The sequence below is a fragment of the Symphalangus syndactylus genome, chromosome X (genome assembly GCF_028878055.3).
Source record: "Symphalangus syndactylus isolate Jambi chromosome X, NHGRI_mSymSyn1-v2.1_pri, whole genome shotgun sequence".
Taxonomy (NCBI): domain Eukaryota; kingdom Metazoa; phylum Chordata; class Mammalia; order Primates; family Hylobatidae; genus Symphalangus; species Symphalangus syndactylus.
In genome coordinates this window covers 97,228,688-97,251,699 of record NC_072447.2, presented here as the reverse complement: position 1 = coordinate 97,251,699, position 23,012 = coordinate 97,228,688, and the positions used below count along the sequence as shown (strand labels likewise).

Below are 23,012 nucleotides of genomic sequence, written 5' to 3'. Positions count from 1 at the left end.
AATAAAAGTCATCATTCATCACAATAAAAAGCATCTGTGCTTGTGTCTTCATTGCAATATCAGTATAGATTGCATGTATTCCATCTGCAGTGATTAGGAGGTGAAAACAGAGGGGAAAAAGTGGAAAAAAGTGCTTTTAATGTCTATGGGCTTCCAGATGCCACAGTTCACTAGCTACACAAATTGTTTCTAAGCAATTTCGCATATCTTATCAAGTCCTTCAGATTAAATTTAAAATGCAGTCCCATATGTGAAAATATAATGTTTTATGTACTAGATACTAGAGTTCCAGCTCATTTTTAGATGCTTCTGCAAAAAAGCCGTTGAGAGTTGATGCCAGATTTTCTCCCAAATAAAATCTGTATATTACATTAGAAAATATTCTGTTCAAACATAAAAATAAACTGTGATTTGGAGGCAGTAGAAATATTTTTGTACACAAACAATTTCAGCTTTCTTAAAAGCTTCTAAAAAGAAAAGTGGGCTTGCCTCGCAGCAAAAATTGTTCTCATCCTGCGTTTTCTGGCAGTCATTAGGGGTACCAATATGGAAGAGGGTCAGTAATATCAATTTCCCTCTTTCTCAGAACTATCTTAAATCCTGCTGATTAACAGTGGATTAAAATATATTGTTTTGTTTTTTAGTCTAGTAAAATATAAAGGAAGAAACTTTACAGCAGGTATAAACACAATTTGTTTTTATTAAAATATTTAATTGCTTAAAAAGCAAATAGTAATTTATAATGTCTAATAACTGGACACAGTCCCACACACATTCTATTCTATACATGTTGCTTTGAATTTTTTATCTTTGCAATAATGCAATTAGGAAGCAGAACTTCAGAACTAGCAGGAATAAATATGAACCATTATAGTGATTAACATTAATGACTAAGTTTCTCCAAAGTGTAGTAAAGAATGACGAGAATATTTTATATTGGTCACTAAATTTACATACGTAGGTTGATTCATGTTGGCAGTGATTGGCTACATTGACTATCAATAGAATTCTAAATAGAATTCACAGATGCTGTCTTAATTTGAATTTTATTAGGAAAAATTAGCTATAACAATCAGTTTATAAGGCAGGTTCAGTTTGTAATTGTATAAAATCTGAAATTGTGAACATGCTAAAAGAAACCTGGATAATTTTGTCAACTAAGAAAAAAGGAAGCTTGTTCAAAATGAGAACTTTTAAGTCCATTAATGAACATTGTTTAAAGTTCATCAAGAAAAAATAAAGGACAGTAAACTAAGAGAAATATGTCTACCTTCATTCCATACTGAATTTCATATAAGAAAAAATTTAATCTAATGAGTCCAAGATATACACCTCAAGTAAAAGTAATTTCTATGAGCCTCTATAACTAGTGAAAAGTGAATGAATGGAATAAATATGCTTAGACACACTGGATATTTTATGTGATAATGTAACAATTTATATGGCACTATACGCAAAATTGTCCATCAGATCATGAAAAGTGCTAATCCCTTGGTGTTAGAAAATCATACGATTTGTAGAACTTGATGTGGAATTATGGAGAAAATCAGACGTTAGAAACCTAAACATCGTTGTAAGTAGCAAAAATAAAATAAAATAAAGCCCTCACTAAATCACTGACTCATCAATATTAGGCATAAAATGAAAGCTGGATTAAAAGAAAACCTTCCATTGTGATAGGGCAAAGGCATCCACAGAAGTTCAGTGCATTCTGCTTTAATTACACTGCAACACTGTACACTCAAATGGGTAGAGACTTAGAAGCAATATTAAAGGAAGATCACTTCTATAAAAACTCAAAGTAAATCCTTATTAACATAGCCTTTCTTACCAACAGGAAAGAAAGGGGCAAGCAAATTAATAATTTTTTCTGTACAGCCCAATACAGCATAACTTGAGTGATCTATTCAGTTTAAAATATCTGTTTTTATATGGTACAAAGTATTGCCATAGGTGTTGCTAAAATGATTAATCCTAATTGGAATTATCATGTAGTGATCTGGAAATGTTTATTGCTTTATCTTGATTCTTTCAATTTAATTTTTTTTGCTTAGCAGATCTGGCTCTAGAATTATATTGAGGCTTCAAATCCCAGCTTCACATACTTCTTGGCACATGACATGAGCTCAATAAATTTGAGCAATAATAGATCTATAGATAGACAGAGAGACAAATGTTTCCATGACTCTGATTTTTCGAATATCAAGAAGCTATGACTAATTTTGTGTGTCTTTTTAAATTTTGTGAAATAGTGCCACAGGAAATAGCATTACAGGAAATAGCATTCAGTGTCTCCCAATAATGAAAAACGATTGCAATCTGCCCATAGCTTCCCAGCAGAAATACCGGAACTAATATACTCTAGGGAAGATTTCATTCTAGTTATTCACCATGGTCAAAGTTTGTTTGTTGGTAGTGAAGTTGTATTGACTTGATAACAAAATTGACCTGCTATCTACTAAACCATCTAGCTCATAAATATCCAGCACTGACCTAAGAAGCATGAATGCTATATTATTTTAGCATAATTCATTGCAAAGAGCTTAACATAGCATATCATTTTATTATAGTTGTGGCATACTGTTCTTAACTTTCTTAACTTCATCATACATACAATATTCTACCCTCAATGTCAGATAGCTGAACGATATAGGCTTTGCAATGAACTGAATAATTTTATCTTTCAGTCCTGCAAAATATATTAAATTCTATAATTTAAAATTCTACATCTTTTTCAAAGATTGAACTAGGGTATTATTTTTGGAAGACATTAACTATATGAGGGTTAAAATCCTGTAGGTTTTGTATTTTTTATCCATTTTTAAGAAAAAATTTTTAAGATGAACACTATAAAACTTGAACTTCAAAGTCAAAAATAAATATCTAACTTAGTCATTTATTAGCTATTTTTACAGATAATTATTTTCTAGACAGCTCCTGTGGAATTAAATAACTCCAAAACATTATTTTAGAACTTCTTATTCCCCCACTCCCTTTTCTCTCCTTCCCCTTATTTTCACTCTTTTGCTTTTCCTCCTTCTCCTCCTCCCTCCTCTGCTCCTCTTCTTGTTTTTCTCATCTTTCTCATTCTTCTTTATCTTCTTCATTTTCCGCATAGTAATTCAGGTCTAAAAAATTTAAGTGACTTGAATAATGTCTATATCTGAATGTATATGTCACAACTTACCTTAGAATAAGGTCTAAATCTGAACGTATATCTCAGTCCCTGAGACACAGTGGGCCTTCCATAAAAGTTTGTTGAATGAATGAATTTTTTTCATATACCATAACATGTTTTAGAGACAGCAGAGTAGTTCTTATTCTGCTACCAAATTAGTCTAAGAAGAGAATGAAGCCATTGTACAGAGTCTAGATGAGTTGAAAATATGAGACTACTAGTATGTCAACATCCACAATTCACTTGTCCTCAGTTTGGACTCTAATTAAAAGAAGCCGTGTGACAAGGAAGTCATAAAACCCAATTTCTGGAGATTATAGCTCCATACCTCATAGTTTAGGACTCTTAAGTTTAATTGATCTTAATTCTTCCTATACACTGTATATCACTAAACCACATTGCTATCTGTTCTTGTTTCATTCTGACTAGTTCTATTAATCATATTTCCAGATCCAACTTAGTAAAAATAATCCACATTATATACCATAATCATGTCAGCTGCCTGGGAATGCTTTTAGTTTCCTTTTTAACTGGCAATTTTTCCCCAGTGCATGTATATGAACACACATAAAGTCAGGTAGAAATAGAGATGCAACTTTCTAAATACTTGCCTTTATGAAAACAGTAGTTGTCTGTATATGTTTCCCGGTGTACTCTTGTGTATGTATGCATGTGTATGTGTGTTTATCAGAAGTACAAATCTGAAATGTAGAATAAGAAAAATGATTCATAGGGGAGGGGGGAGGGACAGCATTAGGAGATATACCTAATGCTAAATGACGAGTTAATGGGTGCAGGAAATCAACATGGCACATGGATACATATGTAACAAACCTGCACATTGTGCACATGTACCCTAAAACCTAAAGTATAATAATAAAAATAAAAATAAAAGAAAAGAAAAAAAAAGAAAAATGATTCAATATGACCTTTGGTTCAGAAATGAAGAGGGGGTTAAGTTGCTGTGGAGATAAGTAGCAGGATGATGATGCCCAGAAAAGTGCTGAGAGGATGTTAGTCAGTTTAGTTCAAGGACTGCAGTTCACAAGGGGCCCTCATTCACTTATCACCACTCAAGTACCATCACCACCACGAAAAGACTTAAGATTCAGCTAGTTGGAACACAGATGCTTCTGCTTAGAATACTGTAGAGGGAACTCATTTTGAACTTTACCATATACTTTAGCAGTTCCTTGATTCATTTGATGAACACAATGTTTATTTTTCCTATCTCATTGATTTATTTTGGCATTGATATTAGACTAGATTTCAAGTTTTCCCCACATTTACTACTGTAAATGGTAAAGTTTTCTCCCCAGTTTACTAATGTCAGTTTTTAAAAAAAAAAAATTATATTAGATTAATTACATTATGCTTCAAAGGATTTGTTTGTTCAAAGTAACTCAATTGTTTCCTCATTTTCTACCTAGTTTTTATTTAGTTCTACAGCATTGCATGTTCATATCTCATTTAATTTGGGACATAATTCTCCAGTTTAACTGAATGTGAAAGATTCAGAACTGGACAATAAAGTATACTCATATGTCAGTTAATGACAGAGATATATTCTATTATTTATTTATTTATTTATTTATTTGAGATGGAGTCTCACTCTATTGCCCAGGCTGGAGTGCAGTGGCACAATCTTGGCTCACTGCAGCCTTCGCTACAGCCTCCCGAGTAGCTGGGATTACAGATGTGCACCATCACGCCCAGCTAATTTTTGTATTTTAGTAGAGACAGGGTTGCACCACGTTGGGCAGGCTGGTTTCGAACTCCTGACCTCATGATTCACCCACCTCGGCTTCCCAAAGTGCAAGGATTACAGGCGTGAGCCACCGCTCCTGGCTGACAACGGAGATACATTCTAAGAAATGCATCATTGGGCAATGTCTTCATTGTGCAAAAATCACAGTGTACTTACACAAACTGAAATGATGTAGCCTACTACACACTTAGACCGTGTATGTTTGCATGTGTGCTTTTGTACCTGCATGCATGTGTATGTGTATATTGCATAGCCTATTGCTTTTAGTCTACAAACCTATACAACATGTTGGCATGTTTCTGTACTGAATACTGCACATAATTGTAACACAATGGTAACTATTTGTGTATCTAAACGTATCTAAATTAGAAAAGGTACAGTAAAAATACAGTATTATAATCTTATGGGACAACCCATTGTATATGTGGTCCATCATTGACCAAAACTCATTATGTGGCACATGACTGTATAGGAGAAATTTACCTAATGAAAAGTAACAATGGCTTTTTATTTGTTATCCTAAATCTATAAGATCTGCAGTTAATTAAGTTCAAATGTCAATATTTTGGACCTTTAAAAACGTGAAAAATACGCTGGGCAAAAACCATTCATATATTGCCAAATATGTACCAACTAATACATAGGGCAAGTAATATATTGCCAAGTAAAAGTTAAATATATTGGCAAGTAAAAGTTAATAGGAGCTTTTGTTTAAAAAGTTTAACATGGTTTCTGCCATGAATTTTGAATTTTTGTCCTATTGCAGGTAGCTTCTTTTCTCAGATTTCTAATAGGATTTCCTGTTTTGCAATACCCCCTACAATTTTATGGCTAACCTGAAGAATAATGTGTTAAATCAATGTAATGCCCAACCAACTTTATATAAGTATTACAAAGATAATAACTTATCAATAACACTGATACAAAACTATTCTGGAGTTATGCAGCAAACAATTCCCAGAAATCACCTTTATTACAAAATACAAAACGGATCTGAGACAGTTCCTTTAATTCTAGAGATTTACAAAATTGCATTCAATGCTGACTATGGAAAATACTAAGGGCAGTATTTGTGATTTACTCCACTACACATTTATTTGCAGGAAAATAAAGAGGGTAACCTGTCTTGTTAGTAAAGAGATGCATTGTTTGAAGCATTATGCACTTCAAGAAGAAAACCCAATTCTTAAATCAATGTTTAAAGTATATTTGGACGACAATAGGTTTTATTCATGAACAGTAAAACAAGCTGTTAAAGTGTATCTGATAAATATACTAGGCTAAAAGGAATCAAATATAATGGGAAGGATAATGCTATTTGAACAGAATAAAAATGTAATGGCTTATATGACTGACAAAAGCTAAAAAGAGGCCGGGCATGGTGGCTCACGCTTGTAATCTCAGCACTGTGGGAGGCCGAGGAGGACGGATCACCTGAAGTCGGGAGTGCGAGACCAGCCTGACCAACATGGAGAAACCCTGTCTCTACTAAAAATACAAAATTAGCCAGGTGTGGTGGCGCACACCTGTAATCCCAGCTACTAAGAAGGCTGAGGCAGGAGACTTGCTTGAACCTGGGAGGCGGAGGTTGCAGTGACCTGAGATCGCACCATTGCACTCTAGCCTGAACAACAAGAGCAAAATTCCATCTCAAAAAAATAAAATAAAATAAAATAAAATAAAATGAGACCACCAGAACATAAATGCTCCAAAACACAAGCATAAACAAGAAAGTAACATATATTAAACAAAGGTTAGTGAATTTATGGAAGCCCTTACCCCTAAATGAGTAAACCACATGGAGAATCTAAGTATATGTAAGTGGAATTTAGTTTTATTCAACAAGGATATTCTATAGTAGGTTATTATAAGAAATTAAGCTAATTGTTATCAAATGGAATTTTTAGTTTACAACCCCTTTTTCTTTCTAGACAATGCGGTCCTTGATGTCAAAGTGCTACCTCAATTCCTTTAGATATCTTCATCACCAAGCACTGGGTTTGACACATAGAAACCATTCCACATATGTTTGTTAAATAAATGACAACATATATTCATTAAATATTTACTAGGTTTCAAGTGGTTAGACAAAAGCTACAGGAACCTATAAGACTTGTTGAATTATTAATTCTCCATATCCCAACATTAGACTGCAGAATTTACCACTTTAATGTCTCTAATTTAAAGCATAAAAATTAATTCTGGAAATTTCTTTTAAGCAATAAAAAAAATTCAAATAAATGAGGAAGATTAGTTTGACAGTGATCTCAAGGAATGAGCTAGGCAATTGACTAGTACATTTAAAATCCTTTGGTAAAATGCCACCCGATAATTAATCGTCAGAGGCTTCCCTGTGAGATCCCCGTGAGTTAAGTAGGAGACTTGTTCAGCTTAAATGTTAAATATATAATGAGGAACAAATACATGAGAAGTAAATGAACACAAGAAAATATGCCAAAAATAATATATCTAACTTAGGGGTTACAAAATATGAGATTTATAAATCAGAGTTCTTTTTCATAAATGGCTCAATATCTGACACAGCAACCTCGGCTAACTTTATTGGAGAAACACATGTTCAGAAGAAAATTTCTTAACTTTCCAATATAAATGCCCTTGATAAAAAAAGGCAGACATCAATGTCACTACTACTGAGGACTCCATTTATATTTTATGTCGAGATACTTTTCCATCCACTTTTACATCCAGATACTTTGTCATAAAAACAGAAAAGATATTGGATCAATACCATCATGTATTGTCAAATTTCATCCGCCTCCATGAGTCTGATCTCCTGATACCATTTCTCTGGACATTAATAAATACTTGTTCTAGTCTTTAAATCATAATGCTTAAGGGACATATATGAAATAAATTGTCTTTAGGATAATAAAGAGTTCTTCATGCTTGAAAGACTAAATTAAAATTCTAGTACTTTAATTACTATAAAGCTTACACAATTATGGATATAAAAATATTATGGAAGGCCAGCATCATTGCAAAAGAGCATGGTCATGAGGTTCAGCATATTCCACGCCAAAATATGACTGTAAGAGACAAGAATATTGAAGCAGGAAAATAGGATCTGGAATCAGGGAACATAAGTCTGATTCACACTTCATCTATGACAGGAAATATTCTCTCCATAGGGAGTAGGCCAAGTAAATGACTTTATAACTTAACTTCATCCTCTCCATTTACATAGGGCCTGCCCCAAGTGACTAATGGGGTTCTTTTGGGGGTACTTAAACCCCTCCAAAAATCCGTAACAGGACCTTTGAGCCCCTATGCTTAGGCCCACTCCCACGTTATGGAGTGTACTTTCATTTTCACTAAACCCCTTCGCCCCTTTCTTGCTTTGTTTGTGCCTTTTTTGCAATTCTTTGTTCAAGATGCCAAGAACCTGAACATCCTGCACTGTTAACAATACATTACCTCAAAATATGCCTCATTGACACAAAGATTTCTTCAGAGCTGTCATTTTGAGGAACTGCAGACAGAAGAATTTCTGAGAAGTTACCCTTTTGTAAAAGAAATTTACAGCTATAAAAGAAATCTCCATTTGTAAGGGTGTTCCCTCCCTGCACCAGGAAGAAAAAGAGAACTGAATTACTGGAGATTCTTAATCAATGAAGAAGGCATTGACTTAAATCTGCACAACAAACATTACCTTTGTTTCATGGTGTTTTTTTCTGGCTATCTTAACTGGGCCTTTCCCCACACCCTTCTTTCTTTGCTTCAGAGAATAGCGGTAGTAAAGCCTGAAGTTTAAGACAACTCTTTGAGATCTACTCTAGGGATTTACTCATTTCTCTGGATTATCTTCTGGGAATGGAAAACAAAAACATGGGACCCCAATTCACTATGCCAAAAGGAAAAAATTAAGCTCAAAGCTGAGTCATGCAAGAAACCGACTTTCCTTTTGTTCCTAAGCAGATAGCTACAGATAAAAGGTTAAATAGCTCCATAGGTAGCTACTCCATGTTCACTTTATCTTAGGTAAACTGCTGATTTACTGAGTTTGAGAATAATATATAATTGACTATTCCCCTACTTGTTCCTTTTGCTTACAACATGTGGATTCCATAATGTGACCGCACCCTCCCTCTTTCCCCTCCAGCCAGTTCTTTCCCTTTAAATATCAAAGCCTTCAAAATCATCTTTGGAGAAAAGCACAGACCTCCCTCCTAGGCATGTCCTTCACATTGGCAAAGTAAACTTCTAAATTGATTGAGACCTGTTTCAGATACTTTCTGGTTTACAAATTGGTGACCAATGAAGGGAACTCTGAGTGGAGGGCTGATATGTTAAGAACGTCCTGTGGTTTGGCCGGGCACGGTTGGATTACGCCTGTAATCCCAGCACTTTGGGAGGCTGAGGAGGGCAGATCACTTAAGGTCAGGTGTTCGAGGCCAGCTTGGCCAACATGGTAACACCCCATCTCTACTAAAAACACACACACACAAAAAAAATTAGCCGGGCTTGGTGGTGGGCACCTGTAATCCCAGCTACTTGGAACAGGAGGCTGAGGCAAGAGAATCACTCAAACCTGGGAGGCTGAGGTTTCAGTGAGCCGACATGGCACCATTGAACTCCAGCCAGGGGACAGAGCGAGTCTCAAAAAAAAAAGAAGCCAGGAATTGAAAGGTACAGAAGGAATATGTACTTAATGAACATGAAGTTACAATCTAGGTGTGAACATTATATTTATGTATACAAATGAGTAAAAGAGATCACAGAAGGTTTTATGGAAGAAAAATTTCCAGAAAAATCGATAGAAAAGCAGTGGTTAAAATATCAAATGTAACAGAAAGTTTGGATGTAGGAAGCAGAAAATCTTGTCCAAATTATAAAAGGGTTCTACTTTAATCAGGAGGGGAATGTAATAAATTATAGCAAGGAATATGTGGTGAGAAAATGTAGTTAATGGGGGGAGATGAGCCCCTCAATTGAGTAGTGAATTACATCAATATCTAGCAAGGGTAGCTGACTTAAGGGGAGGCCTTTTTATTTTATTTATCTTTTTTATTGACAAATGACTTTTACATATTTTTACATATAAAAGGGCAGTGATATTTAGGAAGGGACTAAAGAGCTAGATATTTCAAGATTTCAGAGAGAATAAATGAGAGGCTAGAAAGGAACTCAGAAATATGTTGAGGTTACAAAAATTGTTTCTATCTTAGGATAGTAGGATTTAAAGTAATCTGCTGGTAATTCAGGGCTGGAAATTGTGAAAGAAATTCGAAAATAGTTGAAAAGGTTTGGAAAGTCATTCAAAGCATGGGATAGAAAGGTAATGAGAGGAGAATAAAAATATTTCAGAACAATAGCTAGATCCCAACTGAAACTTAGTACTATTAGTGTGTAGTGAGCTAAATCTTCAGTATAATTTATTTTTTTTACCTAAATGTGCTCAGTGGCTGTGAAGAATGCATTCTACAAGGGTAATCTACAGTTGGAAACTGGCGCTCCAAACAGAGAAACCAAGGAAAAAAATGATGAGACAGAATGATAAATATAACCAGGAAGGAATTTTATCAAGTGGGTAAAATGGAGACGGACTGAGTAATTGGAGAACCTACTGAATGGAAAGCTCAAGTTAACCAGACAGGATAATATAAAGCAGTTAATAAACTTGTGATCTTAAAAAGGGAGGACTATGCTCAAAATTATGGAGACCTTGAAATCACATGAATATAAGATCCAGGGAATGCACATATGTACATATAAGAACCACAGAATTGAGAAATGTAGTACACAAAGATGTAAAACAAAACTCATATTCACCTGTGGTGATGGCTACATTAACAGTTGTAACACTGAATGCCAGGTTGTATTTTTAGTAGAGATGAGGTTGGCTAGACTGGTCTTATCAGCCACTGCGCCTGGCCGATAATCGTTAAGTCTTGAACAAGCATGAAACTAGCATAGATGGAGAATCCCAAAAGATCAAAGTGTCCTTTACATTATCTGACATTTTTTGCCACTGATCAAATTTTCAGTCATTACCATTTTGTCAAATAAATAATCTATTCCAAAGCAAGAAGCTGTTAAGACCCTACGAAAGGCTTCACAGTGTACCTGCAGTACAATGTCCCTAGAAGAGCATATCTATAGAACACATGTAGGATGAAGGGAAATTAGTTTCCTTAGGTGGTTATGCTAAATTAGAGCTCTTAGTGTGATTTAATTTTTCATAATACTAAAAACACCCAGCCTGGCCAACATGGTGAAACTCCGTCTCTACTAAAAAACACAAAAAATTTTTGGGCGTGGTGGCACATATCCGTAATCCCAGCTACTCAGGAGGCTGAGACAGGAGAATTGCTTGAACCTGGGAGGCAAAGGTTGTAGTCAGCTGGGATCACACCACTCTACTCCAGCTTGGTGAGAGAGTGAGACTCTGTCTTAAAAAAAAAAAAAACATACTAATAACACTAAACTGAAAGTTTAATAAGGAAAACTGGCAAAAGAAACAGAAGAAATAGCACTTATAATCATGCAGATTTAGCTCATGCATTTGCTAGATCATAATAGTCCAAAAAGTAATATAGGAAAATAATCCTTCTCTGAAATAATACATGAAAATGTATCTCTTCAGAAACATACCATTAGAATTTGTTTTATTTAGATAACTGAAAAAATCTCAATGTTACTGCTATGGTTTGAATATGTCTCCCAAATTTTATGTGTTAGAAATGTAATCCCCAAATTCACACATTGATGGAAGGTGGGGCCTTTGGGGGGCCATTAGAATTAGATAAAATCATTAGGGTAGGGCCCCCATGATGGGATTAGTAGCTTTGTAAGTACAAGAGACACCTAAGCTGATACACACACTCTTGCCTTTCACACCATGTGATGCCTTCCACCATGTTATGATGCAACAAGAAGGTCCTCAGCAGATGCTGGTACCTTGATATTGGACTTCTCAGCCACCAGAACTGTAAGAAATACATTCTTATTTTATAAATTACACAGTCTGTGGTATTCTGTGATAGCAACAGAAAATGAGCTAAGATAGTGCCATTCTGCATTCAAAATTCTAAATTATGCTTTTAGGAGAATTTCTGAAGCAGGAACCTCCAAACACATCTGCATTGTTGTACAAAACAGCAAATGAAGAAATACCTTGGAGACACCAGCAAAATGGGTATTTTAATATATGTTGGATCAAACATTTTCATTGCTCCCCTCATCTTCATGTAGTCTTGGAGCAAATGATTGCACAAATGTCAGTAGTCTGGCCAATGACAGAGAATGGCTTTTACTCGCTTTGCTACTATAGCTACTCTTTCTATTATCCATTATGTGAGTCTAAAAGAATCTGCTTTTTAATTTACCTCAGGCAGATATAAAGAAATCAGAAATATACTCCTCAGAGAATCTCAGTCAGTTCTGTTTCTGCCATATTCAGTTTAGCACTTTAGTGAACATTCTCTTTAACAAGCCTGGCCATTTGTGCAAACCCTAAGGGCAATTTAGTCTCAGGCTAAGCCAAAGTGGGAAGGGATCTTGAAAAAAATGTCTACATGGAAATGTTCAGGTTAATGCTAAATAAGGGAAAGCTGGTAGATTGAATAAAAAGACCAGTTAGTATTCATACAAGGAAATTTTAAAAACTATTAACCAGATTCAAAAAACTGTAATTCCCTTTTTAGTTGAAAATAAGTAGGCCAGGTGCAGTGGCTCACACCTGTAATCCCAGCACTTTGGGAGGCCGAGGTGGGTGGATCACTGGAGGTCAGGAGTTTGAGACCAGCCTGGCCAACGTGGTGAAACCTCGTCTCTATTAAAAATACAAAAATTAGCCAGGTGTGGTGGCAGGCGCCTGTAATCCCAGCTAATCAGGAGGCTGAGGCAGGAGAATCTCTTGAACCTGGGAGGTAGAGGTTGCAGTGAGCCGAGATCGTGCCATTGCACTCCAGCCTGGGGTCAAGAGCAAGACTTTGTCTCAAAAAAAGAAAAAGAAAATAAGTACTGAATACACTATTCAATCACAAGTGGCCATGTGTTGAAATTTGTTTTTCCTCCTAATTAGTAATTAGCCACATGGATACCAACTGGTTAAAGAATGAATGAGCTATGACATGTGGCATTTGCTTCTTTTCTGCTGTGAATGCCACTAGCTTATCTGTGAAATATAACATAATATTTTAAAAGGGGGTAGAAAAAGTGTCTATCTTTGTAACTTAAACCTCTGATTTGAAATCTAAATATAGGTCCTATTTGGTGAGTACTTTGAAGTCATTTACACTTAAATCTAGAGAAATTATTGAGAAATTATCTTCTTCTTTGATGTTTTAGACTCTAAAAGATAAATAATTCATCTAGATACTTCATTCTTAGCTAACATAATGTGTTGCCTTACTTTTTTACAAATGCAAGAACCTTATACTTTCCCATACTCTGAATTATACTGAACATAAAAGCCATATTTTATAATTCATAAAAAGACTAAAAAGGTGAAGTTCAGGAGTTCAATAAATTAATTTAACTTTTTATAGAAACATTTGCAATAAATCCCAAGTTAATGAATATTCTGACACTTAATATATTTAAAGTTTATAGCTTCTTGAATTTAATATCCAAAATACCCTTCAAAAGGTATACATAAATGCAATGAACCAAAAATAAAGGACACCAGAGCACAGACCTAATCTCCATAGTATACATTAACCGTATTATATTAGGCAATGTATGGAATGTATATAGACTAGTAAAAATGAGTTAATGATGGGTCTGTAGCATTATTGTAGTTGACAGAAGTAACTTTTTAAAAATTACTATTCCAGAAACATCTTTAGCACTTTTATAATGTTAAATATATTAAATGTTACTTCTAAAACACAATGAAAACACTTATTTTAATATAAAGGAAGTATTTGTTTTACGATTCCAAGTTGTTATCTTTTTAAAGAGAGAATTTCTGGGGACAGATTGCCTGAGTTCAAACCCTGGCTCTTCTACTTGTGAGCTCTGTAACCTTAGGCAAGGCACTTAAGCTCGACGTATCACCATTCCTCATCTGTAAAATAGCCTACAGGATTATTGTGAAGATTAACTGTGTATATATATGTGTATACACATTCCTATATATATGCATGCATACCTATATACATACACACATATATGTATATGTATACACACATGCACAAACATAGAGTGCTTGGAACAGAGTAAGCAGATTTGTATGTTATTTTTTTATTATGCTTACTTTATTTTAAAAAAGCTAGTGAAAAAAATAATAAACTTCACAGTTGCCCATTTTTAACACTCAGCTTTGTTTTAACCCAAATTTTGTCAGGTTTTTCGCCTTCCCACAGGCCCCTGAGCTTGGCTTGACACCAAACCTGAGCAACCACTAAAAAAAGTGGAATATGTCCCAATCACTAGCTTCTCGGAAAATCAGATGACAACAGATACTTTTGGACCCACTCTCTTGTTGGTCCAGCTTCCTCTTTAAAGATTCTGCTTATTGGCCGGGTGCGGTGGGTCACACACATAATCCCAGCACTTTGGGAGGCTGGGGTGGGAGAAATAGTTGAGCCCGGGAGTTCAAAGCTGCAGTGAGCTGTGATCCATCATGCCATTGCACTCCAGCCTGAGCAACAGAGCAAGACCCCATCCCCTACCTCCAAAAAAGATTCTGCTTATCTCTGCTTGCTTGCCCTTCTTGACCTTATAAAGAAAAGCCTTTGCTGTTGAATTTTGAGATCCTTGCAGATTTTTAAAGTCATAACCTTCTCCCTATTGCAATATTCTTTCTTCGGAACAAAGTCTCTCTCTATGTCTGTCCAGATTTGTTTTATTTGACAAAAAAAAAAAAAAAAATTGTCCTTCACTAAGAACCTCTTTTTCCATTGGTCCTTATATTGATTATTTACATGTTGAAGGGTTTTATGTTGAAATGTCATGACTTAGGAGTTTCCTGACCTGGAACATGGGTTCTTCCCAGAGTTCTATATGCAGGAGCCTAACTTGTAAACAAAGACGTGTCCTTATTTATATTCACTAAGCTAGAAAAATATTTCCAACATTCCTCTTCTTCAAAATTTCAGTGTTGAACTAACTGAGCCACAAGTTCATTTCCAAATTCACCAGAATGGTTAAAAATGTTAGAACACAAAATCCCGAAATCTGTAAACCTTCTCTCTCTTTCATTCTCTCTCTCTCTTTTCCTAAATATACACATAATATAAATGCATGTTTTATACACACACACACACACACACACACACATAATCACACTGTACATAGTAGCAGCCAGTGACATTTTACTACCCTTGCTTCCCTCCTTTTAACTGGAGATCTTGTCTATTAACTTTTGTCTTCTGGGAGGAGCTGACTTTCAAAACTTCATCACTCCAAGGCCACAGTGATACTCAGTATGATTCAGAGAGGCAATTGAAAGCACTCCGAAAGATATATTGATTTACAACTCTCTGATGCTGTTATTTTAGTTTATCTCTCAAACATTAATGAAAATCCCTTTTGGCATTGTATTCAAACTCCATTTTCCATTAATTCTCACACTTGATAAAGACATCCAAGGTGAACAGATTACTTTCCGGCATAGCTTAGACAACTCTCTGGCAAGTGCTTTTTCAAATGTAAAGTTTGGTTTCTTGAGCTAGAATAAGATAATTCATCTTTAAGATTATATATATTTAACCCAGCAACAGCAAAGATAAGATTCTGGTGCCTAATATGATAGCATTCAAGGCTTACTGAATGTAATATCCAAAATGTCTTCCGTCAGAAATTTAAGGGATATTCATTTCTTTGAACCTCAAAACATAATAAGAAACTAAGGCATAAATGCTAGGAAAGAAATGTTAATAAACAACTGGAAAACTTTATTTTTAGTGGTAGTGCAGTTTAACTAGTGAAGTTATTTAACAATATGTATGAGATAGTTTATTTGTTTAACAATAGAAACACAAATTTTTCTAGAAGACTGGACTGTTCATATACATTAGCTTGGTGCAAATGTAACTGTGGTTTTTACAATAACTTTTAATGGCAAAAACCACAATTACTTTTGCACCAGCCTATACTTGAGCAGAACTTAAAATGTTCGCATTGAAGGATGACATTCCAAAACCCAGTTTCTCTGAGATCATCATTTTGCCTATTAACCATGTTTAGTTATATAATTCCTCTCTGTGACCCTATCAAATATCATGATTTACATTCACTAACTTTCTGCTGTCACTGCTAAAATGTGAATTGACACTAAAATTGTTCCTTTTTTTATTGCTAGCATTTATCATAAAATAACTGTACTATCAGAACATTCACAAAGTGATGCTGTCAACAGTACGTTGTTTTGGCATAGTAGGAAAAGAAAGTATTGGGGGAAAATAAAATAAAATGAGACTTGAAATTGTTTCCAGAACTGTGTGATACAAAATGTGAAAACAGCTCAGCTTGAATCTCTTTTAAAGTAGAACCATAACATATGTTATCCTAAGTACTTACAGTTTTAACTCCATGGACTAACTATTGTAGCTTCACACGGTATAAACACAACATTTCAAAATCAATTTTCTTTGAAATTTGCAGTCTTACCTTTCCTGCCGCTTTCCCTTCGGATTTCCGCTGATTTCGGATAAAATGGAGGCAAGGGAAGCAAAGGAAAATAAAAAACAAAAATCAGCTCAAATTTGGTTACTGCAAATACATTTTTTTTTTTTTTTTAAAAAAAAGCATGTCAACATTCCCAGTACAATGGTACACAGCTTTGTTTTTCTGCTGAAACTACTTTCACCTCCTACATTCTTCAGTGGTTTGAGTAAAGGGATATAACAGCATTGTAAATCTTGTGCAAAAATATGAAGAGCCACATAGAAAATTTCAATTGGCATAAAAAATATATGCTTAGCTCACTTATGCATTAACCAAGAAAAGGCACCCTTCCAATTAAATATTCTGTTATGATGTCACTTATTTTCTATCCATTTTTAAATGAATGGGCCTTTATTTCAAGCATAAACACATTTTTTAATTGAAACGAGAAAAACTAGGTTCATTGAAAATTAATGATTTGGGGGTAAACATAAGAATTGTTTATACAGCATTGGGATATTATTGCTGAATTTTAAATAAATAGTTTCTGTTGTTCATAGGGACATCTTAAATCAACTCTGTTCAAATAAATCCTTTTTAATACCATCATGGAAGTCATTCTTTTCATTTTATTTAAGACTTTTTTTTCTCCCTCAACCACTTTCAGGAGACAGGTTAAGTTACTTTTTAAGATACCAGAAACATATAGACCATTTGTCCTTTTGGATTCATTCTCCTTTGTAGAGGATTAAATTACTGAATTAAAAGTGAATCAAATGTCAACATTTCTAGCTAACGATGCTCCCAAAAGTCGGTTCTCCGCAATATTTATCTTAATTCCCTGTTCTTTTTACAGTTATGCAAAAGTTCCTTATAGAGTCTTCTTGAATACAAAGAATCACAGAAAATTGTAAAGAGAGTAGGTTTGAATCTGAAATAAGGGTAAATACTAAGAGAAATAGAGTCAACATAGTAAAAGGATGCATGCTTTCTCTATTTTTTTTTTTTAATTTATCCAGTGGCTTATTCGCAGACCAAGAAAGTATATTTTTTTTCTGCCATTTTAACGTAACTTGAGTTTACAAAATTGAAATTGAGGTAAGCATTCAGATATAGGCACAAACCTATTATCCAAGAAAATAAAGTATGCTTCTTGTCCTTCCACTTTGAGTGTTTATTGCTAGCCCAAGATATTCTTATCATCTCTCTGCATAGATCAAATTCAACCATCAATGGCTCAATGATAGAATTTAATTTTCTGTGAAGGCATAGCCTGAGGATAATGACTTGAGTAATCTCTTCCAAGAAAGTGTCCTTGGATTTTTCTGTCTTTAAACAATCACTATTTATATCTCTTCTTATTATGAAGGATACACTTAAATAATAGACAAAAATTTTTTACTTTCCAAAAGAAATAATCTCAAGGACTATAACATCACCATAACTTTAACCATATCTAAGAATATAACATTAAAAAAATAATTTTCTGTTTTATAGAAACACAAAGGATCTTTTTGTTAGTTTCATTAGAAATTACTTTCACAATCACAATAGATTAATGTTGGATGTTTCACCACTTATCACAAAGCAATCCAAAAGCATTAAAATTTGTAGTGAGCAAAGTGAAAATCTAAAAATGTGAAAAACATCTATCTTGGTAAATTATTTCATGAATTATTGAAAAGTTAATGACTTAACCAACATTTAAGCTAATGAAGAAGTTGGGGTGAGCATTTCCTTTCCTTATCATTTTACTGAAAAAGAACAACTCCAGAATGTGTTTATTTCCCTAAATTGTATATTTTCATTAAGAGAATTGCTTATGCTGTGCTACTTTTGCCCTTGTTTGAGAATTTCTATTGAGAAAAGCCCAAAATAGATAATGTGGGAAATATTAAAACGATAGTCTTTGCACTTATCCCCACCACACAGACACAACACAATCTGTCAAATGAGTAGCTTCTAGTGCATGCCTACTAAACAAGCATTAGAATGAAAAGAAAGTACAGAAATATATTGGCAAGCAGGCAAGTACCTTGGTAAATTGATACCCGATATCATTATAGAAACACTAAAAAAAAAAAAAAAATCAATGCTGGAAGTGGAAAAAACATGATGAAAAGCAACTCCTGTTTTAATAGAGATATGGATTTTTATACTCTTATTTATAAACTGGCCCTGAACAGGCAACATTACATTAACAAAATAATTGCCCAAATTAAATTATATATAGTGAGGAGTTGGAGAAAAGTTAATGCATCTGAATGTCTATTGGCTCAGTTTTTGCACAATATACATTAGTCATGTTGTGTCATATGTTCTTATTTACCTCCTGGTGTGAATAAATTCTAACACTTACCACCAATAGGTGAATATTTCCCTTACTGCATCTAAATTTTTAGATTGACAGAGCTATTGAATGCAACTAATGAAAAAGAGGGACACAATAAGTAATGAGAGAGTGGAGGCAGAGCAAGATGGTGAAATAGAAAGTTCTACTGATAGTTGTCCCAAGAAGGAAAACAATTTAACAACTGTCTACACAGAAAAAACACCTTCATGAGAACCAAAAATCAGGTGAGCCCTCATAATACCTAGTTTTAACTATGTATCCCTAAAAGAGGCATTGGAGCGATAGAAAAAACAGTCCTGAATCGCTGACGTTACCATTCCCCAACGCCAGGCAGAGGAGGCATGATGCAGAGAGCATCTCCGGGTGCTGGGGGAGGGAGAACTCAGCAATTGGGAGGCACCGAACTCAGTGCTGTTTTGTTAAAACAGAAAGGAAAAACAGAAAGGAAAACCAGAAAAAACTCAGCCGACACCCTCCCACAGAGGGAGCATTTAAACCAGCCCTAGCCAGAGGGGAATCACCAATCCTGGTGGTACAAACTTGAGTTCCTGCAAACATCGCCACCTATGGCTACAGCACTCTGTGTCTTCAAGTAAACTTGAAAGGCAGTCTAAGCCATAAGGACTGCAACTCTTAGGTAAGTCCTGGTGCTGAATTAGGCCCAGAGACAGTGGGCTGAGGGGCACACAACCTACCGAGACACAAGCTGGGGAGGATAAAGGAGGGTTGGCATCACTGATCCCCTAACCCCAGGCTGCACAGCTCATGGCTCCAAAGGAAACCACTTCCACTTGAGGAGAGAAGAGGGAAGAATGGGTAGGACTTTGTCTTGCATCTTGGAAACTAGTTCAGACAGAGGAAGACATAGCAACTGTCACAGCTGTGGGGCACCCGTTCCAGGCCCTAACTCCCCAGCAATATTTCTAGACACACCTTGGGAAATAAGAGTATCTGCTGCCTTGAAGGAAAGGACCCAATCCTGGCAGCATTTATCACCTGCTAACTGAAGAGCCCTTGGGCCCTGAATAACCAGCAGTGATACCCAGGTACTACATCAAAGGCCTTGGGTGAGATGCTGACACTTGCTGGCTTCCAGTGAGACTCAGAGCATTACCAGCTGTGACAGATAAGAGGTGATATGGTTTGGATCTGTGTCCTCACCAAAATCTCATGATGAATTGTAATCCCCATTGTTGGAGATGGGGCCTGATGGGAAGTGACTGGATCATGGAAATGGTGTTCTTGTGAATGGTTTAGCACCATCCCCTCAGTGCAGTTCTCATGATAGTGAGTGAGTTATCATGAGATCTGGTTCTTTTAAAACTGTGTAGCAACTTTCCCTCTCTCTCAGTTCTTCTCCAACCATGTGAAGTGCTGCTACCCCTTTGCCTTCCACCATGATTGTAAGTTTCCTGAGGCTTCCTGAGAAGCAGTAGCCACTAAGCTTCCTATACACCTTTCATAACTGTGAGCCAGTTAAACCTTTTTTCTTTATGAATTACCCAGTCTCTGATATTTATTTATAGCAATGCAAGAATGGACTCATGCAGAAAATTGGTACGAGGAGTGGGGCATTGTTACAAAGATACCTGAAAATGTTGAAGCAGCTTTGGAGTTTGGTAACAGGCAGAGGTTAGAAGAGTGTGGAGGGCTCAGCAGAAGAAAGGAAGATGAGGGAAAATTTGGAAATTCCTAGAGACTTGTTAAATTTTTGTCACCAAATTACTGATGGTGATATGGACACAGATAGCCAAGCTGATGAGGTCTCAGAGATGAGGAGGTTATCGGGATCTGGAGCAAAGGTTACCTTTCTTATGCACTAGCAAAGAAGCTGGCAGCATTGTGCCTGTGCCCTAATGATCTGTGGAACTTTGAATTTGAGAGTGATGATTTAGCGTATTTGGGGAAAGAGATTTCTAAGCAGCAAAGCATTCAGGATGTTGCCTTGCTGCTTCTAACAGCCTATGCTCTTACATGTGAGCAAAGAAATGACATAGAACTGAAACTTATATTTTAAAAGGAAGCAGAGCACAAAATTTTGAAAAATTTGCAGCCTGGCCATGTGGAAGAAGAGAAAAAAAAAAGCTCCATTTTCAGGGGAGGAATTTAAGCTGGTGGTAGAAATTTGCATAACTAGGCCGGGTGCGGTGGCTCACACCTGTAATCTCAGCACTTTGGGAGGCTGAGGCGGGTGGATCACAAGGTCAGGAGATTGAGACCATCCTGGCTAACACGGTGAAACCCCGTCTCCACTAAAAATACAAAAAATTCTCTGGGCGTGGTGGCGGGTGCCTGTAGTCCCAGCTACTCTGGAGGCTGAGGCAGGAGAATGGCGTGAGCCCGGGACGCGGAGCATGCAGCGAGCTGAGATTTAGCCACTGCACTCCAGCCTGGGTGACAGAGACTTCATCTCAAAGAAAAAAAAAAAAAGAAATTTGCATAATTAAAAGGAAGCCAAGTGCTGATAGCCAAGACAATGAGGAAATCATCTCAAACGCATTTCAGATACCTTCATGGTAGCTCCTCCCATTATAGGCCCAGAGGCCTAGGAGAACAGAATGGTTTAGTGGGCTGTGCTGAGGACCCTGCTGCACTGCACAGCCTCAGGAGACTGCTCCCTGAATCCCAGTCTCTCCTGTTCCAGACATAGCTAAATGGGGCTCAGGATGCTGCTTCAGAGACTCCAAGACATAAACCTTCATAGTTTCCACATGGAGGTAAGCCTGCAGGTACACTGAGTGCAAAAGTTGAGACTTGAGAGCCACTGCCTAGAATTTTAGAGGGCATATGGAAAAGCCTGGATTTCCAGGAAGAAGCCTACTCCAGGGGTGGAGCCCTCATGGAGAACCTCTATACACAGTCCCCTCTGGGGCACTGCTTAGTGGAACTGTAAGAAGAAAGCCATGATCCTCCACACTCCACAATGGTAGATCCACCAACAGCTTGCACCCTGTGCCTGGAAAAGCCACAAGCACTCAATACCAGTCCATGAGAGCAGCCTCAGGGGCTGAACCCTGCAAAACCACAGGGGCAGATCTGCCCAAGGCTTTGGGAGCCCACCCTTTGCACCAGTATTTCCTGGATGTGAGATATGGAGCCAAAGGAGATTATTTTGGAGCTTTAAAATTTAATAAGTGCTCTGCTGTATTTGGGACTTGCATGGGGTCTGTAGCCCCTTTCTTTTGATCAATTTCTTCCTTTTTGAATGAGAGTATTTACCCAATGTCTGTAAGACCATTGTATCTTGGAAGTAACTAACTTGTTTTTTATTTTACAGGGTCATAGACAGAAGGGACTAGCCTAGTCTCAGATGAGATTTTGGACTTTGGATTTTTGAGTTAATGCTGGAATGAATTAAGACACTGGGGGACTGTTGGGAAGCATGATTTTATTTTGAAATGTAAGAAAGACATGAGATTTTGGGGAGGCCAGGGGCAGAATGATATGGTTTCGATCAGTGCCCCCACTCAAATCTCATGTCTAATGTAATTCCCAATGTTGGATGTGGGGGCTGATGGGAGATGACTGGATCATGGGGCTGGAGTTCTCATGAATGATTTAGCACCATCCTCTTGGTGCTACTCTCATGATAGTGAGTTATCAGGAGATATGGTTGTTATAAAAGTCTGTAGCAGCTCCTTTCTCCCTTGTTCCTTTTCTGGCCATGTGAAGTGCTGCTCCCCCTTTGCCTTCCACCATGATTGTAGGTTTCCTAAGGCCTCCCTAGAAACAGAAGCTGCTATGCTTTCTGTACAATTGGCAGAACCAAGAACCAATTTAACCTCTTTCCTTATAAATTACCCAGTCTCAGAAATTTCTTTATAGCATTGCAAGAATGGACTAATACACATGCTGAAATTCCTTCTGCTTGAAGAAAGTAGAGGGAAAAGGGGAAAAAAGGAATGAGATCATGTCCTTTTCAGGGACATAGATGGAGCTGGAAGCCATTATCCTCAGCAAAGTAATGCAGAAGCAGAAAACCAAATACCACATGTTCTCACTTATAAGTGGGAGCTGAATGATGAGAACACATAAACACGGGGTGGAACAACACACATGGGGGTCTGTCAAAGGGTTGGGGGTGGAAGGAGGAAGAGTATCAAGAAGAATAGCTAATGGATGCTGAACTTACTATTGAG

At 36.4% G+C, this 23,012-nt stretch overlaps 1 protein-coding gene across 1 annotated transcript in view; it reads right to left on the bottom strand.

The window, feature by feature from the left end:
- PCDH11X (protocadherin 11 X-linked) overlaps positions 1-23,012 on the bottom strand; it is a 793,868-nt gene that overhangs the window by 337,270 nt on the left and 433,586 nt on the right. Inside the window, exon 5 of the mRNA XM_063634662.1 lies at positions 16,524-16,553. Within this exon, the coding sequence (XP_063490732.1) occupies positions 16,524-16,553 (30 nt within the window). The remainder of the gene's footprint in view (positions 1-16,523; positions 16,554-23,012) is intronic.